Genomic DNA, 9,926 nt, shown 5'->3' on the forward strand with positions numbered 1-9,926 from the left:
CGGAGCCCCAGAATGCAATGCGAGGGACAATGAGGCCACTATGAAAGGGTACAATCCGAGCAACCATCTGTTGGACAGATATTGTGGGCAAACTTGCTCTCTGTGTATGCAGGGGTCCCAGATCAGAGGGACAAAAGAGTGCTTGAGGGGAACGTGTGTGAGATATTATACCATGGATGCTCCACAGGGTGCAAATCATTTCATTTGGAGAGATAATTTCATTAACAGTAGGAACACAAGGACAATGAAACATCAGTACAAAGACACTGCGTAATTTTTTTTATTAATGAACACTATACATTGGTTTAATCGTGTCAGCTGATGTGGCTGTTGATCCAGGAGGTGAACTTGGTGACCCTGGTGTAAACCCCGGGTAGGTTAGGTCTGCCACAGCCTGACCCCCAGCTCACAATCCCTATGAGGAACCAGCGATCCCCGTCTGAGGCTTGACAGGACAAAGGACCTCCTGAATCCCCCTGAGAAACAAGAAAATACTCTTTACAAAATTCTATATGAGTTATGATGAGGTACAATGAAATCAGGTGATGAAATTCCACCTTACCCTACAGGCGTCCCTCTCTCCCGAAGGGAGGCCAGCACAAAGCATGCGTGGGGAAATGGGGCCGTAGCTCTTCTTGCACTCAGTCTGGCTCATTACGGACACCTCTGCTTTCTGGAGCACAGATGGCAGCACCTTATCTAAAAAAAGGAGGATGTGTGGTTAGACCCTGAATGATTGACTCACAGTTAACAGTCATAACAAAATGTTTTTCAGACTGACAGAAAACTTATTTTTTACAAACTTTACAGCTAGAATTTTAATGATGGGAATATGCCTTAAATCAGGGGTGCTATAAAAAGAGATCAGATCAATAATTACAAAGTTACGGTAAGTCATCTGAAGAAAAACCTAATCACAGAAAAAACTAATTTGCAATGTATTTTTGCTCTGCTGTCATCATTTCAGTTCTCTCATTGGCTCTCCTCTTACCCGGGTAAAAATAATCCCATGTATTTAAATCCAGGGACATTCGATGGAAAGGGGCTGTTGTTAGCTCCAGTTGACTAGGGAAGGGAAGCAGCATTGTTGCTTTAAAAGGAAAAGGCACTTTAAATCAGGTGTCTTTTGACAACCTTGGCTGCATCCGTTCTGCATGCAAAGTGAGGCAGAGGCTTTTGGTTAAAAGGGGATGCAAGGAAGGCACTTCGGTGCAAAAAAAAAAAAAAAGATTAAGCCCCATTCAGACAGCTTTTTTGGGGTATCTGGAAAAGTAATGATGAAAACTACAATGAGTCCTGTATCAATTCGATGATAAATAATGCTTAGACCAGCTTGATGGAGGACCATGTCACACAACAAACATTAATAAAACATCAATATATAATATATTAATGGTTGGAAAACTGATAATCTGATGACCCCTTCGATAAAATGGATGTATTTCTCAACAGGGAAACTTATGAATTCTCTTTATGGACCCACATTATCATCTGACGAAAGCATCCAGCAACACAGAGGCAGTATATTTTGTTACATTTTTGTCAGTCTCAAAACCTTTTGTCACACCTGCACACAAAAAACAGTTAAAAAGAGAGAGATTCTTCCAGGTTATGAACTCTTCTTCTTCCAGACATATGAAGAATAATAGAGATTTTTCATCACATGTGGAACACTTTTCCTGACTGATACCTTCAAACGATGACATGCTTTTGTAACGTTTCTGCAAACTGTGGCTATAGCATTTTTTCAGTTTTTTTCCCTTCATCAGAACATTTTAACAGTACTATGTACACTTTTTGGACTGTTTAGGTAATCAGATCACAAAAATATTTGAGTGTTAAAATGATCTTGAAGGACCTTAAATAAAATGGTGTTATATCAACACTATAAGTTATTTTTACACTAACAGAGTCATGTTACCAACCTTCCTCAGATCGGTATCCCCACCCAGTCACCAAACAGCGGTGTCTGTCTGTGACGGTGTGGGAGGAGGGGGGCAGACACACAGGCTGGACCAGAGGCCTGAGGGAGGGCGGCCAGGCCTTCTTCAGCTTCAGTAGGGCGATGTCATAGTCAAAAGTGTACGCATTGTAGTACTCATGCACCACGATCCTCTGGATCTCCGCAACATGTTTGGCACTGCCCTGCGTCAGCATGCCGAGGTGGGCACTCCAGTATCGAGGGTCAGAGAGCCTGCAGGGGCACAGGGCAGGGGTCACTTTAGCTTTGATGAGTTAACCTGAAAAACGTTACAGACAACTTTAATTGCAGAGACACAAAACAGTCTCGTTTCATCAGCAATGAGGGAGGCTGACCTTTCTTTGCTGAAGCAGTGGGCAGCTGAGATTAGCCAATCAGAGGAGAGGACGGAGGCGCCACAGTACAAGCTACCGGCAAAGTGAAGGCTGACCTGCCAAGGCCACTCCCCCTCCACAGAGTTAGCCCCGCCCACAATACGATCAAGCCCTGTGGTGGAGCCCACCTTCTTAAACGGGGACTGACGACCACAGGCTGAGGAGGACAAACAGATGGATTTAGTTTTTTTCCTTAGGTTTATTAAAAAGGCACATACATTATGTGTCAGCAGATATGTAAAACTATATTTTGTTTCAACGTTAATAGTTTTTACAGAAAAACTGTAAGTGTGTATACATATCTTAGTAAAAGTATTCATACTGATTAGTTCTTGCTTTAGTTTTTCATGTTTCTTCAACTTGCAATCACAAATTACAATGTCTTTTACTGGGATTTTAATGGCTATATCAACCATGGCTATATTACTATGGGCCTCTTTGCTGCTTCTCTGATTAATGTTCTTGTTTCTTGACCTGTCAGTTTAAGTAGACCCTCATGTCTTGTATGTTTGCAGTTGTGTCATACTCTTTCCATTTTCAGATACTGGATTGAATAGTGCTTTTGTAGGTCTGGCACATAAAATACCAATAAAATACTCAGAGGTTTGTGGTTGTGATATGAAAAACGAGAAAGGTACAAAGAGTTTTAATGCTTTTGCAATCTGCTCTACCACACAAAAACATAAATATGTTGAATACTTTATTATAGTGGATGCTTAATTATAAGAATAAAGTTCTTACCACAATCCTTCTCATCGCTGTTGTCTCGACAGTCAGGAATATCGTCACACTTTGCATTCTTCTTCAGGATGCAGGATCCGCTCCTGCACTGGTAACTGATCGCAGAGCAGCTTGTTTCTGAAATTTTACAAGACATAAATGCAAGGCCACTTCCCTTCAAAAATCACAGGCGAACTCTCACCCTGAGTGCAGTTGATCTCATCTGCTCCATCAGTGCAGTCCATCTCTCCATTACATACAAGCAAAGGGTGTGGAGGACTCTTAGTGCCGCAAGTTACTGTGGGCCTTGCTGTGAAGAAATGCACCTTTTCCTTACGTGTTACAGTTAATTCACGCAAATAAAATTAAAAAAATGTTTTGCAAGCACAGTATCAAACTATTCCTCACTGGCAGAAAATGGGTAATTTCTTTCTCTGTAATTTATCAGCAACTTACAGCAGAAGTCCTCATCGCTCTCATCCTGGCAGTCATCCACGCCATCACAGAGTTGACTCTTATTCACACAGAGCCCAGTGGTGCACAAGAACTGTCCCTCTGGACATGCTGGTGGACACATAAGGATGTGCACAGATTTAGTTAATAGCTAAATACTCCGTGTGTGTCCAGGTTTGTGTTTTAGTTGTTGCAGTGAATCAGACTTGTGTTGTGCAGTGCTTACGCTGGCTGATGTTGTAACTGGTGTAAGAAGCCTGAAAAGGTTGGGCAGAATTTTGCGAGCTGCAGCGAAACTCTACCTCTGGGCTGTGGCTGGGGATCCGAAACACGGTGTGGTATCCTACATACATGCCGCAGAAGCTGTGGAGGGAGAACCAGGATACCACAAAGCAACCACCATCAAGCAAGTTCAAGATGCCCTAATGGTCTCTGTGTTCAGGTGTTTGCAGCTGCAGCCACATACATGACTTTATTGACCTTCCACCAGCCATCATTGCAGCCTTTCATGTCCTTCTGTTTCAACACGTAGTTCTGGAACTGCAGCGCTACGCCTAAATTTGAGTTTGGGGTCTATAAAAAAGTAGAACAGTTGAATGAAAAACAATCTATACATGCTCACGTGTCAATATATAATAACATCTACCTTAAACGTCCAGCTACAGGAACACTGTGGAGGCAGCAGGCTCGGGTAGAAAGGGCTGTAGATTTGACCGCTGATGTCAGGCTCTGATTTGGTCTCAATTTGAGACATACAACCTGAAAGAGACACAAGAAAATCAATATTATTTAAAACTGCTGGATGTGCAGCAATTCCTCTGGTCTCAAAAAATCTATTTAAAAATGGCGTCAGCTTCAACTGAGATCGGTTTTATTTTTAGACTCTGGGACTATCAGCTCCAGTCTTCAGGATCATGCAATCTACATTTATACTAGATGAAGATGCCAAATGACTCTATTGCAGGTAACACATTAAATGCTTAAAACTATTTAACAGGACATTGCCTTAAACATCCTGAATTATCCCTTTAAGCTCTCTCTAATGGTAATACTGTGCTTCAAATGTCTTTAAGTTTAATTTGTTTCAAATGTGCGTTTGTGTTGTGGCTTCTTATTGTGCAATGCTCTAAAAGGAGGCAGTGCAACAGAGCTGACTGGTCACTCCACCTTAAAAGTAGCTACAATGAAAAGAGCAGGAAAACATAATTTAAACAGGAGCTGAACTGCATCGCTGTGGGTTTTTTACAAAGCATTTCACAGACATTTTAATAGGACCTCTAGAGAACAGGTCAATTTGTTTATGTGTATTCTTTTTTATATATTTTGACCTAATGGCTTTAAAAGTAACAGAGTAAGGTTTCATACTCTCCTCAGCAATGGCTTCAAAGTGCCCTTTAAAACTCTTGTTGCCACTGGTCATCCTGAAGGACAGCAACATGACATTGGAGGTAGAGACAATGGAGAAGGAGCTGGACACTGGCGCACACAGCCTGCAGCACAAACACGGGTCAACACATGAAAAATTTACTTTCAGAGCAGATGGGATGGGTTTGCTGTCCCGCAAGGAATAGTTTAATAAGACATGGAAGTTACACAAAGGGCTGGACCTAATCTTCATGCCTAAAGAACTAAATATACAGTGTGTCTTGTTCAAGAGAACATTGCATGTCTTCATGAAAGCTTAAAAAAATAGAAACTTGATTTTTTTTCTTCTGAGTTCGAGTATACGATGGAGAGTAAAGGGCAAAGGATGTTGAAAATGGAGCTACCAGAGAGGATAAAAAGGGGAAGACAACAGAGGATGATTATGGATATAGAGAAAGGAGAATATGCAGAGGGTTAATGTGATAGAAAAGGATAAAAGGGATAAGATGAGATGGAAACAGATGAGACCCCTGCCATTGAGATCCCTAAATGGAGCATTGGAAGAAGGAAGAAGCTTATTTCAAGTAGAACATCTTTATCTGTTTGTAAGTCTGCTGAAATGATAAATAAATAAAAAATGTTTACAAGAATACCGAACATAATTTCCCAAAAGAATGAATAAAATAAATCAGAGTGGCCTCTGCCGCAGCCTCACCTGTGCAGAATGCGCCCTCTCATGGGCAGCAGAGCATCGTACACCGTCAGGCCGTCGTTCACACAGTCAGTGGGTTCAATGAGGAATGAGGTAACAGTTAGGCGGATGAGAGAGCCGGCAAGTGAGGTGAGCTTCACATGGCAGTTCACACCTCCCCATGATGAGTAGACGTTTAATGGGACGCTGACCTCGGGAAGGTTGGCATACAGCTTATCTACGCACTGGGAGTCTGAGAAGGTGGGAGAAAAACTGAAAGCATGACATGCAGAACAACTTTAAATCACATGACCAGGGTTCCTACACATGGAAGGACTGAAGGATGGATGGATGGATGGATGGATGGATGGATGGATGGACTGAAGGATGGAAGGATGGATGGATGGATGGATAGATGGAAGGACTGAAGGATGGAAGGATGGATGGATGGATGGATGGATGGACGGAAGGATGGAAGGATGGAAGGATGGATGAATGGATGGATGGATGGATGGATGGATGGACTGAAGGATGGAAGGATGGATGGATAGATGGAAGGACTGAAGGATGGAAGGATGGATGGATGGACTGAAGGATGGAAGGATGGAAGGATGGATGGATGGATGGATGGACTGAAGGATGGAAGGATGGAAGGATGGATGGATGGATGGATGGATGGAAGGATGGATGGATGGATGGATGGATGGATGGATGGATTGATGGAAGGATGGATGGACTGAAGGATGGAAGGATGGATGGATGGATGGATAGATGGAAGGACTGAAGGATGGAAGGATGGATGGATGGATGGATGGATGGATGGATGGACGGAAGGATGGAAGGATGGATGGATGGATGGATGGATGGATGGATGGACTGAAGGATGGAAGGATGGATGGATAGATGGACTGAAGGATGGATGGATGGATGGATGGATGGATGAACTGCAGCTTTCAGACAATGTCACATAGAATAAAGTCTGTAAATGGAAAAAAATTCTATTCTCCATTTTCTTCTCCATACTTATCCAGACAATCCCTAACTCAAATTCCAGAGTTTTCCAGACTGTGTAGGAACCCTGCATACCTGAGGTGTTGCCCCCACCTGCTGTGTTTGATGAGAAATCTGTACGCTGAACCCCTGCAACAGTACAGAACAGTTCAGTAAAAGTTGAAAGAAGAAGGTGGACATTTAGATTCAGACTTCAACACACTGTTAATGAGGATGGAGTCCATATCCACTGGAAGTCCCAGCAGGTAGCCCACAGAAGACCTGTTCTTCAGGCTGGTGTAGATGGAGTCTCTGAGAATGGCCTCTATGCACTGCTCACACAAGGCTGTGGTTTTCAGCTGGGGGACTATAAACACCATCCAGAAATGCACCAACACTCCCCCCTTATTGTTGTTACTGGAGGTGAAGAGACAGGTATGAGCTGCAAACACCAACAGGACGTCTTTAAGGTCCACAGTGATGATGACCACCTGTACCTGAGGTCTGAAATGACAGCTTGTTTGTAGAGTCTGGCCACCGAGGACATCTTGTACACACTGCTTACCTGAGAGACACCAACATTCAACTGCACACTCCCTCACATCAGCATTAACCGTTAGGAGTCACACCAACACCTACCACATGTTGAATTTTGGTTGCCATAGATACAAACTCATGGGACTCTGCCTGGCGGTACTCCGGGATGAACTCCAAATTGGCAACACGGAACATCCCGGCAAAATATGCTCCGCTGTAGCTTTCCCTGCGGACTGAAGAATGTATCAGATTAAAATGTATCTGTTTGAGTTTAGGAGCCAACCAACCACTTCAGGTGACGATAAACCATGTAGCACTGTGAAAAAGTCTTAAACCACCCCTAATGTTTTTTAGTTATCTGAAGGTCTTTCATATGTTTTTCTTTGGACGTTGGCTGCTTTTCACTCTTTCATGTTCCAGTCCAGGTACCTGATCAGGGCAATATGTTGTGCAGCATGTGCTTGAGAAGCAGCCAAAATGGAGAGGGAAGCAAAAGAAGTGCCAGGAATAAAAGCTAAACTTGAAGCAAATCAAAGTTATCTAAAAGATCCAGATCCAGATTACATGCAGAGCATCTGTGAACATCAAATTTAAAATATTTCCACAAATCTGAATATTGAATATGGGTCTGGACTTTGACTGGAGCCTTAATCAAAGCATGAAAATGCTTTCATCTAAACCATTACGTTGTGGCTCGGCATCATTTGTTTCATGTCACAGTTATATGTTATTTTATGGTGGTCTTTTACATAAAATCCCAATAAAATGCACTGAAGATCGTGCTTGTAATGTGACATTATGCAAGAAAACATTCAGGAGGAATGAGTACTCCTGCAAGGGATTGTATATTAAAAAAAATGACTAATGAGTCAAGACGTTTGAACAATGTAATACTTTGTGAATCCTTTTACTTACAGACAAAGACCCAAAGCAGCGACCATATGATCACCACCACCACAAACACCACTGCCGTGATGATAATTGTGATGTGCGGCACGTTTAGCAGGTAGGCCCACAGCCTCTTGAGTCCCTTTGGCCTTCTCCTCGTCTTCCTGTACATCCTGCGCAGCTTCTGGAGAGTGTGGTCCACGGTGGCCACCTCCACAGACACATCTGCAATCTGCAGCCAGGAAAGTAGGGGCACACGGTCACATCTAATTAATCCAAAACTGCTTCTACAGGAGCAATCCATTTCTGTTGACCTTTCAGTGGTCTCTTCACCATGGCCTGAGTTTTATTAGGACGTGGTAGATGGAGCTGAAATCATATGACATGAACATAAAAGTGCCTCTTGATTGGCATAAGAGAAGGATGCTTGGTATCTGTGAGAACCATGAAGAGAACCTTCAGTTGCTCTCATCTTCAGGGGTTAAATCCAGGTTGGGTAGTTGTACATGACTTGGCCCTGAATTATGGATTACCAGGGTAAACTGTCCAGTTCAGCTGCTGTTGCACCATCAGCAGGGATGTCAGCTTGTGTCTGCTGAAAATGATGCTTGGGAGGGGGAATATCTGATCGCAACACAATCTCCATCAGATGTAACACTCAGCACTCATTAAGTTACCCAATGCACATGCATTATTCATTCAGTGTCATCCCATACTGTGCAGCTGGCACTTAATCCATCACAAGGGTATAGATGGAGAGGAACAAAACACGTTCAGTTATTTCAGACATTTTTAATAAAATAAAGCAACCTGGATTAACTTGTATCAGTGATCATAATTCTACTTAAAAACTAATATTATTAAGTCTAGGACATCAAATCTGGTTAGAAATTCACATAATTTGTTATTGTAACTATTGAAAAAAGGTAGTTTAGACTCTTACATCAAAACGGGAAATGGTTTAGCTCACTCCAGCGAACTTGTGCTCCCTTTTGTAATTGCATAATATTTTTTTTTCACATTCAGTTAAACTGCAGATATATAACTTTAATAAACTGAAAACCTACCAATTTCCAAAGATCTTACCTTAATAAACCACTCTTTACAAAAAGTTGTTTCACTTTGATTTTGTCCAAGCCCAACTTATTACGATATTACATGCACTCTAACTGCTCCCAGATGACCTGACTTACTATACGAAACCTGATGTAGTAACATGTATTAAGTGTCCCAGCACTGAAAACTGGTTTTTATTAGCATGAGCATATTTTGGTGAAAAGAAATGCACCCTTTCACTGGGAAATACATCTGGAGTTGATTTGATGAGAGGCATTTTGCACTTGGAAGCTGTTTGTACAGTCCCAGAAAAGGCGGGCTCAGGATTTCACAATGCAAGTGAATCAAAAAAGAGCCCAATTCATCAGATAGATAAGAAAAATGTTGGAGCAGCTAAATCAATCCACTGATATAGTCGGAGAGGAAAGTTGAAAAGCAGATAGCAGAGGTGAGTTTAATAATTTGAAAATTTCTGGACATTCATAGAAAACGCTGCAGGCCTATGAGTAACAGAGTCTTTTAAGAGAGTAGTAAATAAAAGTAGAAAACCTATCATAAGATGAAAACAAAGAGGTTTATGGCTTTAATGATGTAATTGATCATTAGTTTCCCATGGCGACATTATTACACAACGTAATAATTAATGTTTGGCAGAACTGGATAATCCAGGTCCAGAAAGTAAGAACCCTCCTTGGTTTTCCTTCATCCTGTTCACTTAACCAGGTGATTAGTCCCTGTCTATGTTGTGGAGATGGAAATGTGAACAGTTGGAACTAATCTCTGTACAGGCCTTTTACTTTCTGGACCTGGATTGTCCACCTCTGCTGTTTTGTTGGAACACCAAATTGTCTACAAGTTGTAACGATCTGAC

The 9,926-nt window shown here is 42.0% G+C and overlaps 1 protein-coding gene across 1 annotated transcript; it reads right to left on the minus strand.

Annotated features, from left to right (window-relative positions):
- Positions 1-266: 266 nt before the first annotated feature.
- Positions 267-7,344, minus strand: tmprss7 (transmembrane serine protease 7). The gene is made up of 16 exons (XM_047349936.1): positions 7,214-7,344; positions 7,072-7,139; positions 6,798-6,991; positions 6,689-6,724; positions 5,609-5,837; positions 4,894-5,018; positions 4,175-4,287; positions 3,995-4,101; positions 3,755-3,891; positions 3,532-3,639; positions 3,278-3,385; positions 3,097-3,213; positions 2,317-2,512; positions 1,926-2,194; positions 563-699; positions 267-476 (listed from the first exon to the last, which is right to left on the minus strand). The coding sequence occupies exons 1-16, from the start codon at positions 7,304-7,306 to the stop codon at positions 315-317; spliced, it is 2,199 nt and encodes a 732-aa protein (XP_047205892.1). The 5' UTR covers positions 7,307-7,344; the 3' UTR covers positions 267-314.
- Positions 7,345-9,926: the final 2,582 nt, after the last annotated feature.

This window comes from Girardinichthys multiradiatus, chromosome 21, assembly GCF_021462225.1.
Source record: "Girardinichthys multiradiatus isolate DD_20200921_A chromosome 21, DD_fGirMul_XY1, whole genome shotgun sequence".
Taxonomy (NCBI): Eukaryota; Metazoa; Chordata; class Actinopteri; order Cyprinodontiformes; family Goodeidae; genus Girardinichthys; species Girardinichthys multiradiatus.